At 34.1% G+C, this 22,701-nt stretch overlaps 1 protein-coding gene across 1 annotated transcript; it reads right to left on the bottom strand.

The window, feature by feature from the left end:
• Positions 1–232: 232 nt before the first annotated feature.
• On the bottom strand, positions 233–12,557 carry LOC149786974 (killer cell lectin-like receptor subfamily B member 1). Its single transcript, XM_089978307.1, has 4 exons — positions 12,397–12,557; positions 10,825–11,067; positions 8,345–8,521; positions 233–2,940 (listed from the first exon to the last, which is right to left on the bottom strand). The coding sequence occupies exons 1-4, from the start codon at positions 12,476–12,478 to the stop codon at positions 2,693–2,695; spliced, it is 750 nt and encodes a 249-aa protein (XP_089834433.1). The 5' UTR covers positions 12,479–12,557; the 3' UTR covers positions 233–2,692.
• Positions 12,558–22,701: the final 10,144 nt, after the last annotated feature.

Genomic DNA, 22,701 nt, shown 5'->3' with positions numbered 1-22,701 from the left:
ATATTTTTTAGAATAGTTATTAATAAAGGCGGTCTAGAGAGCATATTCTGCCTTCCATAGGACTGATAACATTTAGGTGGTTAGAGGGAGTAATCATGATTGGCAAGGAAAACTGGCTTGCAAAATAGAAGGCTTGAAGTAGGGAATATGAAGTATTTCTCGTTTAATCACTCACGGGACAGTGTGTTTGAAAACTTATGAGACCGGGAAGGAAAGAAATATGGAAATTCGCTGAGTATTTATTCAATTTATTATAGCTCACACCTGTTTCCGTAAAACACAAATTTTGTAACATACGCCTTTAATTTTCACAACTGGTTAGTCAATTCGATAAAGATCACGACACGTGACTCTAGAACTTTTAACCTCTCTTTCCTTTCTGGTCAATATAGTTGCAGTTACGTTCGGTGTGAAATGTCATTTACTTAGCGTGACATACAGCCAGGAACGCTAAATGTTTTCAACACTGTGTTAGCACTAGTATCTACTGCCAAATTTTATGGAGAATACAAATTTAAGTTCTCAATATTTAATTTAATTTTCTAAAACTCCATTAAAAATTCAATCGTATCACAGATGATACCCCGATAGAAACATTGTTCTGATATCAGAGAGTCTGCTGATAAAAAGACAGTGTTGTTAAATTATAGGCAGAGGAAAGTTGAGTGGCATGTCACCACCCAAGTAAGATACTTGTCAGAGAAGGCAAGTAAAGAAGAAAAAACACGCATAAAACAAGTAAATATTTAGTAGACTTGAGAAATTACATAAAATTCAAACAGAAAAGCAACTGATTTTCTAACAATCTTTTGGATCAATCTTAGTCTTACCTAGGAATAAAAGTACTTAAAACATTTACATAGTAAATAGCCAATAATTTACATTTTTTAAATCCAAGATTTTCCACAATTTGCATTTAGCCCCATTATATTTTGAAACATCACATTTGGCTACTACTTTGGTATAGGTGGTACGTGTTAAACATGTAAATAAATAATTGCAAATATAATTATATGTTTAATATTATTTTGTGACGAATACAACTGTTTAGTTTGAAAAAAGGAATAATTTTTTTAATTATTATCCCAGGAAAAATGATAAACATGGTGTTATTAATTACCTTAATAGCATGATTACGCGTGAATTCCATACATAACATAAAGATGAAAACTGTTAAAGTACAAGAACAATCAAAAAGTACATCGGTATTACCACAGGAAAAAATACCGGGGTAAAACGCTATACCGATAATACTTTGTACCTCTGGTTAAGGTAGTGACCAACAAAGTATGTCTATTACAATCAATTAAATGAAGAGCGTTAATTAGTATAAGAAACGACGATATTTCTAAACTGATAATTGAGAACTTTCTCGATAATTGTTTCTTATCTATTTAGCTTCTTCTAGTGTCAAAGTTGCAAAGGCATCCTGGGACATCATTAGTGGTTGACGTGTTTCCGTTTGTTGTCTTAACGATTGATCCTGTCCGAATCTTTTTTATTATCAGATATTAAGCTGTGTCCAACGTTTATTGCTAGCTACATCTATAATTTTCTAACATGTCACATTTGTCCCATCCATTGTGAATGAAGATGTCCATTGACTCTTTGACTGATGTATATTATAATCCTTTGATACGTTTAATTTCATGTAATTTTTGCATGGATCGAAACTGCGCTATTAAAGGTGTATTTACAGTTTGGTTATAAATTTGCATGGTTTCAAGATATGTTATAAAAAATTTATTTACACGTAATTAATAAAGGGGATGGCGTAATTAAGTAGGAAAGGTTACTGTGTGATGAAACCCTTGATGGGGGCTCGAAATACAAAGCCACCGAAACCTTCATCCTACCGTAAAAGAAACACTCTAAGACTTGATTCTTGTTCATATTAAGAGCAGGAAGGGTATGTACCTGCTCCTCCTCCCCGACCGATCCGTCCCTAAAAAGTCTTTCTCTTTCATGGTAAGCATTATTATGTTGACTGTTGAACTGATAATGCACACTTTGTTAAAATTTGTCTCCTATTAAGATACGTTATGAACTATTAAACTAGTTAGACAGGATTTTCAAACTAATTGGCAAACAGCGAAGTAACAGAGGTCAGAAAGCATAGAGACACTTGCGTATAGTGTATTCGATATATTTAAAAACACATATTACCAAACTTTGCCTCGTTTTCATACAGTTTGGTTGGTTTAGGTAGCATGCAATTAAAATAGACTGACCTGACATATTTTATTAGAAATGGGAGGGTGCCGAGCATAACGAAATTCTTTATCTAGCCACAAATGTTCATTTTCGTAATTAATGGTCTATTTTTCATTTATACTTTTTTACTTTTCAATGAATGCAAAGGAGTTTCCCTAAACTTAAGTGCAGATCACGATAACAAAAAACTGTTGTTTCTTCTAATTAGCACTGATAATACATTATTGTTCGGACAAGAGGAATATTTTCTCATTTGAATTGCAAGAGATGACAGATACCAGAATCAATTCTTACAATACAAGTCATTATAATCAATACATTTACATCAGCATCATCTTTCAACGGGAGAAATTTTAATGTATGCAATTCATTTTTTGTCAGTCTAATTATATTTTGTAATTTTCCAGTTATATCCTAATTTTTAATTTTAGTATTCTGCTATATATTTTTCATGTTTACGCTAAACGTTTGATACTAGTTATTTCATCTTGACGGAGTAAACAACTGTTATCGGAAATTGTAAAATGTTTCTCTGACACAGAAAGTATCGTCCAGCATCGCAGAGTTCGTTCCTAACCGTCCCGCCCTTAATGGATCCACAGGTTACACTGTCATAATATTTAGGACTGCCTAGGTACCATGTCATGTCTGAGGCTGTTTGGCCATTCCACCACTTCCACACTTTATTTGCCATTGTGTTTCGAAGTCCAATCCATAGCCAATATCCTGTTGTAAGTATATATATATATATATATATATATATATATATATATATATATATATATATATATATATATATATATATATATATATATTAGTGTGTTTGTGTGTGTGAGAGTGGGTGTGCAACGAATATTTGTTTAGAGCAAGCGGCAATTTTGAGAATCTACATATATATTAAATTTTATAATTTAATGAATTAAAATAGTGTTATATTAAAGATATGAACAGACCATAATGCACGCAATGACAGTCATGATATTTATCAGCAGTACTTATTATGCATACTTTATATGCACATTAAGTAGGTCAACATGGATGTCCGGGGATTACGGGATATATTGTCTGCTTACCAGATCCAGCAATTCCATTGAATAGTTTACAGTATGCTAATTGTTAATTGTGGAAATATTCTGGTAAATGTACGTCTAGCATATTTCTCTTAACGAATGTAAACGATCATAAATAGCTCTGAAGAACATTATTACCAAGAACGTTATTCGAATCATTTTAGAATAGTGAATTAAATCCTAAATTTGTAATAATAACATTGAATGTACATGAGTTCAGAATAGTAAGATTGAATGTTTACGAGATCTCTATAGTAATATTGAATGTCTACGAGTTCATAATAGTAATATAAAATATTCATGAATTCATAATAGCAATATTGAATGTACATGAGTTCATAATATTAATAATGACTAGGTTTGAGTTAATAATAGTAACATTGAATTTTCTTGTGTTCATTTTGATAATACTGAATGGACACGAGTTCATAACAACATTATCAAATGTTTATGAGTTCATAATAGTAATATTGAATGAACACGAGTTCATAATAGTAATATGAATGTACATGAGTTATTAATAGCAGATTGCACAGTCCTGTTTGTGATTGCATTAATAAGTTTTATCTCCTCCACTCGTTGATGCATCACGTTTGATGTTAAGAATTTGTCAGATTGACTCTGTAGTTTTAAGAAGACTTATTAATAAAATGGGACTAATAAGGTAGTATAATCTGAAATCATGCCTTGTTCACGCTGCAGCATGGTCCATTAAGTTGTTGTTGTTGTTGTTATTGTTGTAGAGTTTAACGCCATTTTGCAGCAAATGCTAAGCCATACATGGCGGGCAGTAACAATGGTGGAGGGAGAACCAGGGAAACCTCGGAAAGAACCACCGACCCACGAGAAGCTACTGGCAAGCTTTATCACATACCCACATTGGCCGAATCTGGAACTCGAACCCAAGCAGACAGATGTGAGATGGCAATGATCCGTAACGGTGAGTGCTTTAGACCACTCGGCCACTCGAGGCCCCTGGTTCACTAAGTAATGGGATTAATGCCATATGATTTTATACAAATCATACCATTGTTTACCACGCTGCAGCATTGTTCATCAAGTAATGGGACTAATACTAGTATATTATTCACCACGCTGCAGTATTGTCCATTAAGTAATGGGACTAATACTGGTATATTATTCACCACGCTGCAGTATTGTCCATTAAGTAATGGGACTAATACTGGTATATTATTCACCACGCTGCAGTATTGTCCATTAAGTAATGGGACTAATACTGGTATATTATTCACCACGCTGCAGTATTGTCCATTAAGTAATAGGACTAAAAGAATAGTATTTTCTGAAATCATACCCCTGTTCACCACGCTGCAGCATGGTCCATTAAGTAATGGAACTAATACCATAGTACTTTCTATAAACCATACCCTTGATTATCATATTGCAATATGGTCTTTACAGAAAAGGGACGATGGTACTTTACATATTCTGAACATCATACTACTTTCATCATCCTGCCGCATGGTCCGTAAAGTGCTGGGCCAATGATATCATGTCATATTCTGAAAATCATCCCATTTTCACGACGCCCTATCGTATGGTATGTAATGTACTGGGGCTATAATATTCGCAGTATATTAACAAATTTGTCTTTAAAAAAACAACTGTGCTTGGTCGTTTTCATCTGCATTTGTTTCTCATAGAAAACAAGTAAAATTAAACATTAATCAACAATAATCAATGGCACTTTTGGAGGGTAATAAAGTTTATTTTCGTGTATTTGCATATTTTGATAAAACTAAATCAATGTCTCCTTCGCATCAGCTTTTAAACCATCACAAGCACGACATACACTTCTGACTAAATGGTGTGTGTGTGTGTGTGTGTGTGTGTGTGTGTGTGTGTGTGTGATTTGGATTTGTAACGAAGCTTTAACAATTGTTCAGTCATATCGCTACGATGTCTGAAGTGTGGCAGTTTATAGTGATGTCCAGCATTGGGGCATCTTGCCACAGACATGTAGCATGACGTCCCACCCAGTTACATTATCCTGACACCAGTCCTAACACTAACCTCTTAATGATGAGCGCCTGGCGAGGCAGCTGTTAATATCATTTTTGCAAGTCTTTGGTATGACTCGGCCGGGGAACGAACCCACGACCTGCCGTATCCGCGGCGAACGCTCTAACCACAAGGCCACCGGAGCGGTCTTGACTAAATAGTACAATTCGTGCACTGATTTTAGATCTGACAGCAGAATAATGCGGCAAGAAAGTTTAACCTGTTACCAATGAAGCATAGTGACGCCACTTTTACAAACTAACGCTTGAGTACGAGTAACACTGGACAACAAATTTTTACAAAAGTCATGTTACTGAAATAAAATTAGTCAATTCTTATCAATTTTTATGTGCTGAACACGAATATGACAGTCAAATTGCAAAATTGGCTCTAGTTTTTTTTTAATCTGCAAGAAATTAATGTTTACATAACGAAATGCATTCCAATAGTAAAAGGTCAACTGTAATAGCCTACCTATAAAAAATCAAGTCATTGACTACATCTTAGATTTCTTCGCCTGTCTCTTGTACAGCTGTTCGGGAGCATCTCTGAGGAGTGTCCAGCAGTAGTCAGCCAGCATTGTAGTGGACCATTTTCCCTGGTATCTTTGTTCCATTGTTGCGATATCTTGATGAAAACGTTCGCCGTGTTCATCACTAACAATACCACAGTTGCTAGGAAAGAAATCCAAATGGGAATGAAGGAAGTGAATCTTTAGAGACATATTGCAGCCAAGTTTCTTATACTTCATCAACATGTCTTCTACTAGTTCCTTATAGTTTTCTGCCCTAACATTTCCGAGGAAGTTTGTAGAAACTAGGCGAAAAGCATTCCATGCTTGTTTCGCGTCACCTTCCAGCAAGTTGTTGAACCGGTCATCTTTCAAAAGCTCTCGAATCTGAGGACCCACAAAAACTCCCTCTTTAATCTTTCCTTCGCTGAGTCGAGGGAATTTTTCATGCAGGTATCGGAATGCTGGCAAAGTCCGGTCAATGGCTTTCACGAAGTTCTTCATCAAACCTAGTTTGATGTGAAGGGGTGGTAGCAAGATTTTCTGAGCCTCAACCAGAGCTGGGTGTTGGATATTCTTCTCTCCAATGGCTACATTCTGCCTGTGAGTCCATTCCTTCCTCATGTAGTGCATTTCCCTTGCTCGGCTATCCCACTCGCATAAGAAACACATGTATTTTGTATATCCTTGCTGCAGTCCCATTAAAAGGGCAACTACCTTCAAATCACCACAGAGGTGCCAGCTGTACTTGTTATACTCAATGGAATTCAGTAGCTGCCTTAAGTTATCGTATGTCTCTTTCATGTGGACAGCATACGCTACTGGAATAGATGGAAGAATGTTTCCATTGTGCAAAAGCACAGCCTTGAGACTCAGTTTCGAAGAGTCCACAAATAGTCTCCATTCTTGTGGGTCATGAGTGATTTTTAAAGCATTCATGAGGCCCTCAATATCGGAACAGAATATCAGATTACTTTCCTTTCTGAAGAAAGGCTCCAATTGCTGGTGGCGCTTTCGATATGCAGTAATTGTGACATCTTCTTCTAGAAGATTCCATTGTTGGAGTCTTGATCCTAGCAATTCTGCCTTGTTCTTTGATAAGTCCAAATCACGAATCAGGTCATTTAGTTCTTCCTGTGTTATTCTGTGTGGGGTTGATGATGCACCACAGTGAAAATTTGGATCACTGCATGCTGATGGACCAGGAGAAGAACAGGTCGACTCACCTTTGTCTTCGTCAGATGAATCAAGAGAATATTCTGCTGGAGGTTCTGGAATAGGAAGCCCCTCACCATGTGGAACTGGTCTCAATACAGACGGAATGTTTGGGTAGACTATTCTCGACTTCTTTCGCTTCGTTATTCCGCCGGAAAGAGGAGGAACCAAGCAGAAGTAACAGTCATTTAGGTGGTTGCTTGGCTCTCTCCACACCATTGGGACTGCAAACGGCATTGATGACCTTTTGCAATTCAACCACTGTGAAAGCTGTGTTGTACATGTAGCACAGCATATATGCGGAGCCCAAGGCTTGTCTTGGTCACCAACCTTGCATCCGAAGTAAAGATGATATGCCTTCTTCACTTGAGAATTGATACTTTTCTTCTGGTTGGCAAATGTCACTTCCCCACAAATATAGCAAAAATTGTCCGCGGTATTAACACACTTTCGAGGCATTACTGTTCTTTATTGTACGTAAATGGATAAAATAATAAGTTTTATGTAACAGTAGCTTGAACTGTCTCGCACAACGTCTAAAATATTTTAAATGCTGAACCTATCTGATTGGGCTTTATATAGTACACTGCTTACGTCAGCTTCAGCAGCCGCCTGGCATTAGTATAATAGGCCTACACATGTATAGTACACTGCTGACGTCAACTTACTTCAGCAGCCGCATGGCATTAGTATTGCATTGCATCAGAAAATGATGCAATCAACTGTGGATGATGTGAGCATGATGGTATTATGCAATGTTACATCATTATTCCGGATGTTGCTGCAGTCCTACTGGAGAAATTTACACAGTGAAACATAGAAAATGAGGTATATGAATATCTTCAAAACGAGAGCCAATACAAATTTTTCACGGTTATATTCGTGTTCGGCACACCAAAATACTACAGATTAGGGCCTTTTCAAGTCAGTAATGATTTCACTGTTGACCAGTGTAATTTAAAATGGCCGATGTGAAAGTTAGAGTTGATTGGTTTAATACTTTTTTCTTCTTCTTCTGTTTCTTCTTCCTATTGCTATTATTATTATTATTATTATTATTATTATTATTATTATTATTATTTATAAATTTTAGACAATAGTATAGCAGTTATTAAAAGCACATAACATGGTGTTACAGGCAAGCATGTTATCTGTGTAAACATTATAATGTTCACTTTTCAACGACTTCGGTAGCTGCAATTTAAAAATATTATGTAAGATAATGTAAGCTTTATTGAAAATATGATATGAATTACATGACATTGTTTCGACTGATATATCACTTACATACAAAATAAATGTATGCTGATACCTGGTTTGAGATTGCTAAAGTACTGTAATTCAGCGTCATTCCTGATGATAAGCAGCTTAGCTCCTTCTGTTTCACATTGAGTCATTGCCTTCCAATAGTCCAAAGCTGTGTTGTGATACTTATAACACACTCCAAGAGTCTTGTTGTAGATATACCCTCCATCGCAATGTTGAGGACCTGCAAATCAGAAAATAAGCAAATTTCATATTTATATATAAGGTCTTTGTAGGTTTAATTTACATTAAACGAACTGAATCTTTTATGAGCTTTGTAAATTGCAGCTGACAAAAGATGATGACAATTAATCTCAAAGTCGTAAATGTCCCTAGATGCATACATATATATATATATATATATATATATATATATATATATATATATATATATATATATATATATATATATATATATTTAAAGAGAGAAAACACACCTTGAGTTCAATGAAATAACAGTGCAAGATTAGAAGCATAATATCACCTGCGTTATCATGTTGCAGATCCTGTGCAACTCCTACACGGCATTATAATGTCATAAAACATATGCCAAATATTAAATAACATTGCATTTCAACTATTCGTATAAAGCAGTTAGATCTACCAATACTCATGGTTTATAAAGCTGTGGTCCTTCAATGGCACATTAATATGAATAGATACAATTGTTTCCGTAATAGTCGATCCTTGAATGGCGCATTAATATGAATATATACATATTGTTCCCATAATAGTCGATCCTTGAATGGCGCATTAATATCAATATATACATATTGTTTCCATAATAGTCGATCTTTCAATGGCACATTAATATGAATATATACATAATGTTTCCATAATAGTCGATCCTTCAATGGCACAATAATATGAATATATACATCATGTCTCCATAATAGTCGATCATTCAATGGCACAGTACTATGTTGTTTCCATAATAGTTGATCCTTCGATGACACATTAATATGAATATTTACATAATGTTTCCATAATAGTCAATCCTTCAATGGGACATTCATATGAATATATACATTTTGTTTCCATAATAGTCGACCCTTAATGACACATTATTTTGAACATATACATGTTGCGTCCATAACAGTCGATATTTCAAGGGCACATTAATATGAATATAATCATATTGTTTCCATAATAGTCGATCCTTCAATGGCACATTCATATGAATATATACATGTTGTTTCCATAATAGTCTATCCTTCAATGGCACATTAATATGAACATATACATATTGTTTCCATAATAGTCGATCCTTCAATGGCACATTAATATGATTATATACATGTTGTTTCCATAATAGTCGATCTTTCAATGGCACATTGATATGAATATATGTATGTTGTTTCCATAATAGTCGATCCTTCAATGGCACATTAATATGAATATAATCATACTGTTTCCATAATAGTCTATCGTTTTAACGCTCTTTAGATCAGTGACGAATTTCCAAGTTTCAGTCATTAACTACATAAAGTAAATAAGAAGAACAATATTTTAATAAACCGAATTTTTACCCGATTTTGACATGAAAACCCTTTCACCCCGTTTCTCTCTCTCTCTTTCTTTCTCTCTCTCTCTCTCTCTCTCGCACACACACACATACACACACACATACAAAAATACACGCACCCTCTTTGTCTTGCTTAATTAGCAAAATATATGGAAATATGAGATAGAAAAAGAATGCGGGCTTGATGAATCCTTTGAGACTGAATTTAAACCAAGTAACCTACAAGAACGTATTTGATGGTAACGGTATAAATTTTCATTGAGATCTATCTAGAGTACTCACAGTATCAACGATACAAAGTTGCATTATCCTACTGAGACCGAACACACACGTAATGTAAAAACCTATAATAATAATGTTATAAAATCAGATTACTTTTTATATTTAAAAATGTCAGATCCCCCTCTTTGTTACTCTCACTGTATTGCATTGTCAGGCGGTATACTAGCCGACCGGCAGACAAAACATCGGGCCGGACAATCAAATATGACCATTTAAAGTAGTTATGAAAAAGGCAAAATGTTCTAGTTTCATTATCCAAAATGTTGTGCAACAGACCATCTCAGCTCCTTTAATCTCTTTCTAAAATTTAAATATCATCTTTAATTTTGTATCCAAATTAAAAGTCTGTTATTTATTGTATTTGATTGTACATATTTGATGAAGAGTATCCAACAATTTCTTCGCAGCCATAATTCGTTAAATCTCAAATTCAATTTCTGCCTGAGAAGAAATGGGTTTACAACAATGTTTTGCTGTTATTCCTTGCTACATAAATGTATTGAGATCTTTTACACTTCACTGTCGCAAATTGACACGAATCATAGTTTTTATGAAAGGGAATACGTAACCGGTTTGTGCTAGACTGCAATTGAGTGTATGCTCATAGCGATAAACTTGTGATATCGTACGATTTTTTTATCTGATCTTCATATACATTACATTAACAGCGTTTTACATACGTGTGTAGTAGTTCCATCCTTGCTGCACAGCTTGACTATCAGGGAGACCACGCTTGTATGACTGAAACCCCGAACACTTTGCCAATAAAGGATGATGAAAGAATGATTTGCAGGAGGGATCCATTCCACAAAACAAGGCACAATCGATCAACGGGCAGTCATTTTTCTCCCACAATATCATTGATGAGTCTTGGTTGTTTTCGGAGTCATGATCTAGTTCCCAGGAGTTGCAAATGCTTGAAACTATAACGAAAACTAAAGTGTAATTTATAGTCTTCTAAATGAAATCAAATTTGTACATTCCGTGTTTCTGAATACCTAGGTTTTTACTTAAAGAATGCTTGGCCTCAGTACTTCAGTTGCTAAAAGTAGCCATGTTTATTTCCAATGTCACTTAAAGGGTCATTTTCAAGTCCTTTTTGAGTGTGATAGTAAAATAAATTGAGAATTATATTATTAAGTACCAAGGTATAAAATTGACACTTTAACATATATTCGCAACCGGTTTATTCATCTACGTGTTATATAGTTGAGTAATACTTCCAAAGTGTTTGAGAAGAAACATCAGCAGGATAATTACGTTTGTACGTGTGAAATGCCAGCATGTCTCTTCATCAGAAAAAGATAGTGAACGAATGGTACACAAAACGGATTCCAGTTACATATATAACAATAGAGGACAAGGAGATACAATTGTTTTCATTCAGATGTGTCTTGCTTGTTCTCAAAGCCAAGATTCAGTATCCATATATTGCTTGAAATATCTTGGAAGAAATACCTTAAATTAAGGTGTTTATTAGCTAAGCTAAACAATTTTTTTAGTGACGACCGCGATCCAAATATAAGCCTCGGCTATCGAATAAAATTATAAAAGGAGGACTTTAACCTTAATGTCCAATGGCGCAGAGATGGTGTGTTTCGATTTTTTTCAATGTCAATGTTGAGATCCTGCTCACTATTCGTCATGCATGTACAATAATATGTATTCATTTTTAAAACAAAGTGTCGACACTTACTTAAACGTTGACCATACCATGCAATAATCAATCTTGATACACAATGTATATATGTATTTTGTGGAAAATAGTGTAATTACAAGAGCAATTTTCAAATGTGTGGTATTTATTTTTCCTTTATTTTGTCTCTTTTATGAGAAATTTAATTGTTAATATTGCAAGGAAATCCAATATGAGTCACTCATACCAATTTAAAGTAGTAAATCAACAGTTAATGTCTGATAACAATAATATAAGTTACACTGCCTTGATATCTTATATAAATTATGTTTTGGCCATACGCTTTTGTAACAAAGACTCATGTCACATGTTTTTTCTGCTGCATTTTTGTATTTTTATGGCGGTTAGGCTTGGTGTGCGGCACTGTGCAATTTCATTTTATAAAAGTAGCTATCGTTAAAAATAAAGTATATCAAATAAAAGATCGGATGTAGTGATGAAAAATAAAATTATATGATGTATCATGAGAAAGTAGTGGCTACAGCGTGAACGAAATCTACGTCTTTATGTCAATGTTTAGATTTGATCGCTAAAAAAGAGGTAAATTGAAGCTTACCTTGTGCAAGTGAGCCTGCTATCATGAAAATCAAACAGACAGATACAACGAAGGCTATTGACATTAACATACGAGAAATCATGTTGAAATCGCAGCTGAAATGAAAGGCAATGTATTTGTATTCCTCCACAAACTATCACAATCTAGGTTCAACGCTTGTAGCAAGCACTTACCAATAACATTACACCCTTATGGAATAGGAGAAAATCTCTAACTGAAAGAGACACACTAGATGGCTTGTCCTATCGTTGTCTCATCCATACACAGTATCAATGGCCGACCAATGAGATTATCGTATTGATTTGTAAGCGAATGTTCTAGAAGTCTCCTGAAAACTTTATTGCCTTACGCAGACACATCCCTCAAAATTACATTGTAGAACCACATACTCGTGGACAAATGACTAATATACTGCCTCCAATCCATAAGCCGATAGTGCTGATCGATTGAGAAAATATACCAGTCATCAAGCTCTGATTGCTGATTGACTTAGCAAATACACTAGTCATTATGCTGGAATCGCTGATTAACTGAGAAAATACACCAGTCATCAAGCTGGAATTGCTAATTGACTGAGAACATACGCCAATCCTTAAGCTGGAATTGCTGGTTGAGACAATGCATCAAACTAGAATTACTGATGGACTGAGACAATACACCAGTCATCAAGATGGAATTGCTGATTGAACAATACGCCAGTCTTCAAGCTGGAATGCGTTTTGAGACAATGCACCAGTCATCAAGCTGGAATTGATGATTGACTGAGACAATACGCAAGTCATCAAACTCGAATTGCTTATTGACTCAGAAAATACACCAGTCATCAAGCTGGAATTGCTTAAGACTGAAAAAATACACCAGTAATCAAGCTGGAATTGCTGATTGACTGAGACCATGCACCAGTCATCAAGCTGGAATTACTGATCGACTGAGAAAATGCACCAGGTATTAAACTGAACTGCTGTTTGAGTGAGAAATACGCCAGTCATCAAGCTGGGATTGCTGAATGACTCAGACAATACACCAGTCATCAAGCTGGCATTGCTGATCGACTGACAAAATACACCAGTCATGAAGCTGGCTTTGCTGATCGACTTGAGTAAATATACCATTGATTGAATGAAAGTTGTAATTGCTGATTGAATGAGAAATCACGCCTTTCCAGAATATCAATCTGCAGATTGGGACAGTTGTATTACATTATAGAAAGCCAAAATATATTACACGACATCTTCAAGAACTGAAGAACGCCAACTATTGTTCTGCAAAAAAATAAATTAAAATTGATGTCCTAAATAAACAGTTGGAAAGAGTTGTTATTATCCTAAGCACAATTCTGCTCTTAGTTGCACAATATCTCGACATTCCCATGATTTTTATGTGTCCGGTTCGATATTGCCATGACCATTTATGTTTCTGGTTCGATATTGCCATGACCTTTTATGTATCCGGTTCGATATTGCCATGATCTTTTATGTGTCCGGTTCGATATTGCCATGATCTTTTGTGTCCGGTTCGATATTGCCATGACCTTTCATGTGTCCGGTTCGATATTGCCATGATCTTTTATGTGTCCGGTTTGACTTAACGTTATGCTTATGATCCGCCAAATCAAATATATCAATTATCCCGTTCATATAGAGCACCAAAAAAACAACCAACTGCATTTGATGAAATTATAACAAAATTCCAACATGTAATAAAGTCAAGAATGTTTGAACTCTATAAATTATGCTTGTTAGTATTTAAAATGTTTGAATATGCATCTCGATCCCCGCAACTGATGATTGATGTAAAAAGTTATTTTAGCTAGATATTTCTATGACAGGGTTTATTTGCTAACAATACTATTAAAATCATAACAAATTCTGATAAAAACTTTGAATATGCAGTGAAAGGAAAAACAAAAATAGGGTTTACATTACAGCATGGTGTTTCGTTCAGAAAATATTATTCACAGCAACGGACATGGAAAGAAGATAAAGAAATTCTAGGAAAAGTGTTTGATCAACAACTGGGCAGAAAGTCATTCTGTATATGGTAACATGCATCGTCAGTAGATTGCAAAGGCGCACTAAATGAATCATTTATAAATTTATTTTGACTCCTACTACTATATTCAAAGACTTTAAATACCGTTCACTTGAAAATACCATATATATATATATATATATATATATATATATATATATATATATATATATATATATATATATATATATATATATAGTTAATGTGTCGTTTTGTTGAAAACAGCTTACATGATGTTAAGAAAAGACGAACAATTTAAAGCGTTTCATATTTGTTTTAATTAGCCGCTCCAAATATTAGGTTTTAGCCCACGGTTAGATTTTAAAGAGAAAACATTTCTTTAGTTTTTCTCATTGGCCATACTCGTAATTTAAAAAAAAGACTTGGTATATTTTAGCTATTGTAAAACATAATTAAATTTCCTTTACTTTGGTGCATTAATGGTGAGTCTAAATTAGGTTGTAAAGTATCTAGCTTGACCTTATTGGTGTATCAGTGATGGGTCTAATTTAGGTAGTAAAGTATTTAGCTTGGCCATATTAGTGTATTAATAATGGGTCAAATTTAGGTTGTAAAGTATACAGCTTGGCCTTGTTAGTGTATTAATGATGATTCTAATTTAGGTTGTAGAGTATTTAGCTTGACCTTATTAGTGTATTAATGATGAGTTTCATTAGGTTGTAGAGTATACAGCTTGAAATTATTAGTGTATTAATGATGAGTCTAATTTAGGTTGTAGAGTATACAGCTTGGTCTTATTGGTGTATTAATGATGAGTCTAATTTAGGTTGTACAGTATACAGCTTGGTCTTATTGGTGTATTAATGATGAGTCTAATTTAGGTTGTACAGTATACAGCTTTGCTTTATTTGTGCATTAATGATGGGTCTAATTTAGGTTGAAGAGTGTACATCTTAGTCTTATGTATTAAGAATGAGTCTAATTTAGGTTGTATGGCTTACAGCTTAGCCTTATTGGTGTATTAATGATGGGTCTAATTTAGGTTGTAGAGCATACAGCTTGACCGTATTGGTGGATTAATGATGAGTCTAACTGAGGTTGTAGAGCATACAGCTTGTCCTTATTGGTGTATTAATGATGAGTCTAATTTAGGTTGTAGAGCATACAGCTTGTCCTAATTGGTGTATTAATCATGAGTCTAATTTAGGTTGTAGAGCATACAGCTTGACCGTATTGGTGGATTAATGATGAGTCTAATTTAGGTTGTAGAGCATACAGCTTGACCGTATTGGTGGATTAATGATGAGTCTAATTTAGGTTGTAGAGCATACAGCTTGTCCTTATTGGTGTATTAATGATGAGTCTAATTTAGGTTGTAGAGTACATACATTGACCTTATAGGTGTATTAATGATGAGTCAAATTTAGGTTGTAGAGTATACAGCTTGTCCTTATTGGTGTATTAATGATGGGTCTAATTTAGGTTGTAGGGTATTTAACTTGGCTTTATTGGTGTACTAATGTTGGGTCTAATGTAGGTTGTAGAATATACAATTTGGCATTATTGGTGTACTAATGTTGGCTCTAAGGTAGGTTGTAGAGTATAGAATTTGGCATTATTGGTGTATTAATGGTGGATCAAATGTAGGTTGTAGAGTATACAATTGTCATTATTGGTGTATTAACGATGGGTCTCATTTAGGTTGTAGAGTATATAGCTTGGCCTTATTCATGTATTAATGAAGGGTCTAATTTAGGTTTTAGAGTATATAGCTTGGCTTTATTGGTGTACTAATCTTGGGTCTAATGTAGGTTGTAGAGTATACAATTTGGCATTATTGGTGTACTAATGGTGGATCAAATGTAGGTTGTAGAGTATACAGTTTGGCCTTATTGGTGTATTAAAGGTGGATCAAATGTAGGTTGTAGAATATACAAGCTGGCTTTATTCAGATGCGCACCTATTAAATAATTGCCAGCCTGGCTAGGTTATTTTCGTTTCATGGCGTTCAGATGTAAATTGTAAAGAAGGGCTAATAGCTTTTCACACTGTATATAATTGGTGAGTCGTTCGCTTTCAGATAATTGCATTTCCGGTAGTGTAATATCAGATGAAGATAGTATGCTTTAGATTAGTTAGGCTAACTTTTCGAACACATTATATCAGTCATTTTTGTCGGTTTTTGTGCTTTGATCATGTACAATGTCCACAAGTAAAAAAATCGAAAGAAATGTCGATGACAGTATATGAGAGTAGCCTAGGGAAATACCAACAGTATATGCAGATTAGTATGGGTGTGGTATATAGCAGACTAGAAAATTATTTAGATGGAGTATTTCCGCTGAAGCAATCGGATCATACCATAGGAAACAGATACAATACTTTCATGCGTATTTCATGATACGTCAACACCCTGAAAAGCTTCCATACCAAGATATCGTATTGTAATTTTAAGAAAATAAACTTAAGCGTCTTTTTAAGATGAAACTGTTTCTTTGGTGTTTTTTACCTATTTGTAATAAAGATATTCATATGTGACGGCGGATCGGTACCACTTGCATACCTTTGAAAAGCTTTGAAACCAGTGTGTTTTCTTTCAAAACTGGTCAATTTTGTTTAGCTAAATCTGAAAGCTGTTAGTATGGTTAATCTAGTTTCCGTAATAATGGCCATTCAGGACAAACAACTTCTTAAAATTCGTGCATCTTCTTTTCTTTTGAAACCAAACATTGACGTTTATTAAATTAAAACAACTTGGAAGATGCTGAAATTCAATATTGAGACTATATATATAGTCTCAATAGTATAGTATAAAAGACCCTCCAAATACGGTCCCTAGCGGATAACCATGTGTTACAATTTCAAGTTCACGGATTCTTCGAAAATGTATTTTTCTGTCTTGGGAATATGGCAAGTGCTACAGTAAAATTTGCTTATGGATTAATGTGTTAACGGATAAATGATTCCTTATGGCTGGTAAGTGAAAAGTCTTTGTGCATGCATCATTGTTTTCTGTCATAGTTCATTCATTTCACACAACATTGAGAATTTTATCCTATCTGTAGCACAGTATATTTTCAGGTCAGCGTCATTAAATGTAGCTATAATTATATAATTTGTTTCACACAAAGTATTTAAACCTTGTTAGGTAGCTTTAGCTACATTTAATGACGCTGATCTGAAAATGTACTGAGCTAGTCCTGCATATGGTATCACGGTACCAATTGTTTTTCCATAGACCTTAATGCTAATGTTTGGGGAAATAAATATATTTTCTGTCCTACTTTAGCATGCATGTCACACACTTTTCTAGAGAGCAGTGTTAGATTGTCAATTTGACAATGACAGAACCAGGTACTCCGTTGCATTTAAGAGATATAACTCCACTGAAACTAGACAGGGGTGAGAGTTATCTAGTCACAACAGGCACATTTTCAGCCATGTGTACCATATTTTAAAAAAATCATAAAAAATACAAAATATAATCTAAATAGAAATTAACATACATTCACATGTTGCCAAGAGGCTACACTTTTTTTAAGCCTAACAGAAAGTATAACTCTTACATAATGCACCAATCACAGCTAGTGTTGTTCTTTATTTCTGAATGCAATCTTCCCTTCACCTTAGGCTCCGCCCACCCGGGCTTGCGCAATTGGTACCGTTATACCATATATGGTAAAACTGACCATGCTGTGTGGAACGAACTAGCATAATACCAAAGAGCTCGACATCGTATGCGTGTGTGACTTTGTCTCTCTCGAACTGTTCTTGTATGGTGTGTTCTCAGTGATTGATTGGCCCTATGTTCATATAGTTTTGTTATATATTTGTTGTTGTTGTTGTTGTTTGATTTTAAAACAAATACATCAGGCATAGCAGAAGACAAAAATGGTTTCTTTTTTATTTATTTAGTTCTGAGCGCATGGACACCTTGACTGAGACGACTGGTCTGAGATGACTAGGTTGAGATAAGAGAAGGTAGTTTCGCAAAACAGCTAGATTACTCTGTCGGATGGGTGAGGAAAAAAGATTCCAGCGAAACCTAGTACTTCTTTCCAAAAATAATATTAACATCTAGTGTAAGTAGGAAAATATCCTAGCATGAAAACACTGCTTTCTATAAATATCAAATGGATTGTCCGTTATTATTGTATGCATCATATTTCTTAATTTATTTGATTTCCTTGCTTCATATTCTTTTGATCTTTCTTTTACGTTCAAGAAAGGCATTGTCTTTCGCCTCAGCGCAACACACACAGAAATGTGTAATATCCTTCCTTTATATTAAACCAAGGTTTTAACATTAAATGTCCCTGTGGACATAACGACATACAAAGTTGAAGGTATTTTTGTCTGATGTTAAGCTCCCATTATGTCCATACGGATATTTCCTAGGCTATACTGATCAACATAACTAGTGTTCTTTGTCAACTTGTGACCATTTAAAGGAGATGACAATTTTTCATTCGGTCATTCATATAAGTGCGTCTTGTTGCAATATATATTCCGATTACTTAAGTATAAGTATTGTTATTATATACCTGGCTAGTTATTTGGTAAGTTCGGCACAACGTTCATTATGAATTAAATACTCAGTTTCTTACTAAGTGGTTAGATCGTTTGAACCCCGGCAGAGTCATACCAAAAACTTATAAAAATTATACCAACAGCTGCCCCGCTAGACGCTCGCTCAGAATTAAAAGGTTAGTGTTAAGATGCTGATTAGTTATACTACCAGTGACATTTAACCATGCAAATGGCCCATTTATTTGCTTTAGCCTCTTACCCGAGGAACTATTCAAAATAGGCACTTGAACACCGAGTATTAATACATTGTGTATTGTTTAGCAAATAAGCTACTATGTGGATGTCTGAGAGAATCGGTATTACAATAATAAATTACCTTCAGGAAACTAAATAGTTAATCAAGCGGTGTACAATAAAATATGTAAATTTGTATCCCTTTATGTATTACTATAATTATGGTCAGGGAGATCAGACGTTCAGCTAGTTAAGAAATGGGGCAGACAACAATCAATACAATCCGATATTTCATTATAGTTTCATTTTCTGAATTCCCAGATCAATATTTTGAAAAGTAGAACTATTTACAGGACAATTATATTATGTAGTATGAATATAGTCGCGGAAGTAGAACTTTATAAATGAGGCCGATAACAATCAATAAAATGTGTTATTTCCTTTTATGTTTTTTTTTTTGCTTTATTCCCAAATTAACATTTTGAAATTTAAACACCTTAACGGAACAATGATTGAATGCACCAAAACATAAATAAGATATATAATGTACTCATGTAATATGACATAGTTAATAAAACATTGGATATATGTCAATTATGATATATAAACACTGACGTTTTTACACACAGCATTCGATACAATCATTATATTTCTCCAGCCAGCCTTAACATTGAAATTTTTTTTGCTGGCATTCGTTAGTAGAAACGTGACTGATAAAATCCTCATGAGGGTACTATGAATGACATAGCAGGACGTCACAGCTACTCTCGCAAGGGGTAAAGTTGGAAATAAGTTATTATTACTGTGTAAAATAGAGAACAAAAATAACAAATAAAACATAAAATATTTCAAACTTTGTAGCGTTTATAATAAATCATACATTGACTAATTAGTTCCAATGAATCACTTTAATTGCCACGTGGAGATTGTTTTATGCCTAGAGATAATTTAATGAGACCTATTAATAATTTGGCTCTTCTCGTCATCAGATAGAAGTATATGCAGCATATACGCCAATCAATGTTATAGTAAATTATGAGATCTATGAATGCTCATTACTAATACTTTCCAGGAAATAATAATCCAAAAACAGGAATGCATTTTATTTATTGGTAGTTTCAACCGTTTGAATGCAAATGGTTAAATTGTGTGAAAAGAATCATCAAACTACTAAATATTATATATTTGTTGTACTTGACCGGAAGTAAATATTAACAACACTTATATAAGCGAAGGTGGATAGAAAATCGTTATATCTGTTGGAATCACCCTTTGGTCTATATTATGATACAGTTGACAAGAGCTGGAGCAAGGAACATATTTTTTATTTCGTACATACTTATTAACTCACACTGTAGACTAAATTTGATTGATTCGATGTTAGCTAAAGAGATCAATAAATACGTCGGGTTTCTAGAACGGTACTTTCATTTCAAACATATACTATTTACAATGTTGATATGCTCGATTGAAACATCCAAATTGTAATTTGAACTATGAAGTGCATGGCGACCAGGCCCAATTGCATTTGTTGAGCTGTACTTCATTCTGTACAATATATGTGTAAAATTGCTTTGCAATCTACAAGGCAAGCCGTTTGTAGTCCGGCCCTTATTAGACTCAAACTATATTCATGGACTTAAAGCATTTCTGTTTCATGGTACTAATCATAAATCGTTTGCTAACTTTAAAGAACAATGTAGTGCGTGGAACTAATCGAATATATTCCAGCACTGCGTTCTATGGAAGTTCATGACAGTAATACAATGATCAATTTAAAAGGTTTAATTCAAACATTGGAATTTTCTTTCCATTGTGATCCATAATGTACAAACGACGGTTATCGTTATTGAAATGCTTGTTGAAAAATTCATTCGAGCCATGTAACAACAAGACTTGCACTATATCCATTGTGTTCTTAACAAAACAAACTGTCATAACATGTATTTCAGATGTTATACTATAAATCATGTCACACACATGCAAGCTTTGTTAAGCTGTAATTCATTCTGTCCAATAGATATGTGATATTGCTTTGAAATCTATATGGCAAGCAGTTTCTAGGCCCATAATAGACTCAGACTTTATTCATGGACTTAAAAGAATTTCAGTTTCATGACACACATCATGAATCTTTTGCCAACTTTAAAGAACAATGTAGTGCGTGGAACTAATCGAATATATTCTAGTATTACGTTCTATGGGAGCACATGAAAATAATAAAATGATCATTTTAAAGGTTTAATTCAAACTTAGGACTTTTCTTTACATTGGGATTCATAATGTAAAAATGACCGTTAGCTTCATTTAAACGCTTATTGAAAATCTCATTAGAGCTCCGTAACGACAAGACTCGTCATATATCGATCGTACCCTTAAACAAAACAAACTGTCATTACGTGTATTTCAGATTTTGTACTACAAATTACGTCACCCACATGCAAGCTTTGAACCAGTAAAACACTGCTTCATCATATACAAATATACTCTTTTGACTCATGAATGAGATAGAGTATAAAAGTAATTGGAGTTGAAAATGTAAGATAAGTTGATAAATGTATGTGTAGTGAAAAATGATTGGAGTAGTGGCTATTGATTATTTTGAGTAGTACCTTTAACAAGCAAAAATATTCATCTTATATTTAATAAATTTAAGGAAAATATATTCGTATGTTATCTAGATTTATAATATCTGATGTGTTTACACGGCACGATTTATGCTGTAGACCTTTAAGGTTCCATGTTCTTTTACAAACTAAATTTGTATTTTGCTAGTTGCGATGACAATGAATGGTATTTAAACTTTGTGGCTTTGTTAATCATGGTCGTCTGGGAAGACGTTTTTGTCCAGTTGCGCATGTTCCAGTTGAGAATGCTTCCCTGCTTTTCGTATCTCTACACACATATAGCAACTGTAATCAACGTACTTCGTTTGACCTTTCCACGCGTATGCAGATAATAAAATCAGCCTACCTGACAAGAACGTTCCATACATGTTTATCAGTTGGAACCAAAGTAGGAATTGTATTAAACTAACACTGGCACATAATCATTACTTTTAAAATTTTAATTATTTATGTTACATATTGCTAGAAAACTTTAAAAAAAATGTTTCAAGACAGCATTATTATTGTAGATTAGTGCTGAAAGATAGACTAAAGCATACGCATAAGTTACACATTGTTGGCCGCTTTATGCCAATAGTACAGACTAACACTGGCGATGGTTAATACCATTATATAAAAAAGAATAGTGAAAGAAATGACGTATCTACGAAAACTACATACATACATACATACACACATACACAAATATACACACATACATACATACATACATACATACATACATACATACATACATACAAACATACATATGAATCTTTAATTTATATTCTTTTCTTATATGTTATACATGATTACAAGTTATGCATATCTGTATATTGTAATCAAACATTTCCAAACTCAAGTTCATAGTCTACCTGACTAGTGACATTTATTTTGTAAAGAACATAATCTAAGACTAATATTTGTACATGATGGTATAAAA

This window comes from Sinohyriopsis cumingii, chromosome 12, assembly GCF_028554795.1.
Source record: "Sinohyriopsis cumingii isolate HCF-2022 chromosome 12, ASM2855479v2, whole genome shotgun sequence".
Taxonomy (NCBI): Eukaryota; Metazoa; Mollusca; class Bivalvia; order Unionida; family Unionidae; genus Sinohyriopsis; species Sinohyriopsis cumingii.
Note: the sequence above shows the minus strand (reverse complement) of the source record. Positions and strands in the feature narration are given on the sequence as shown.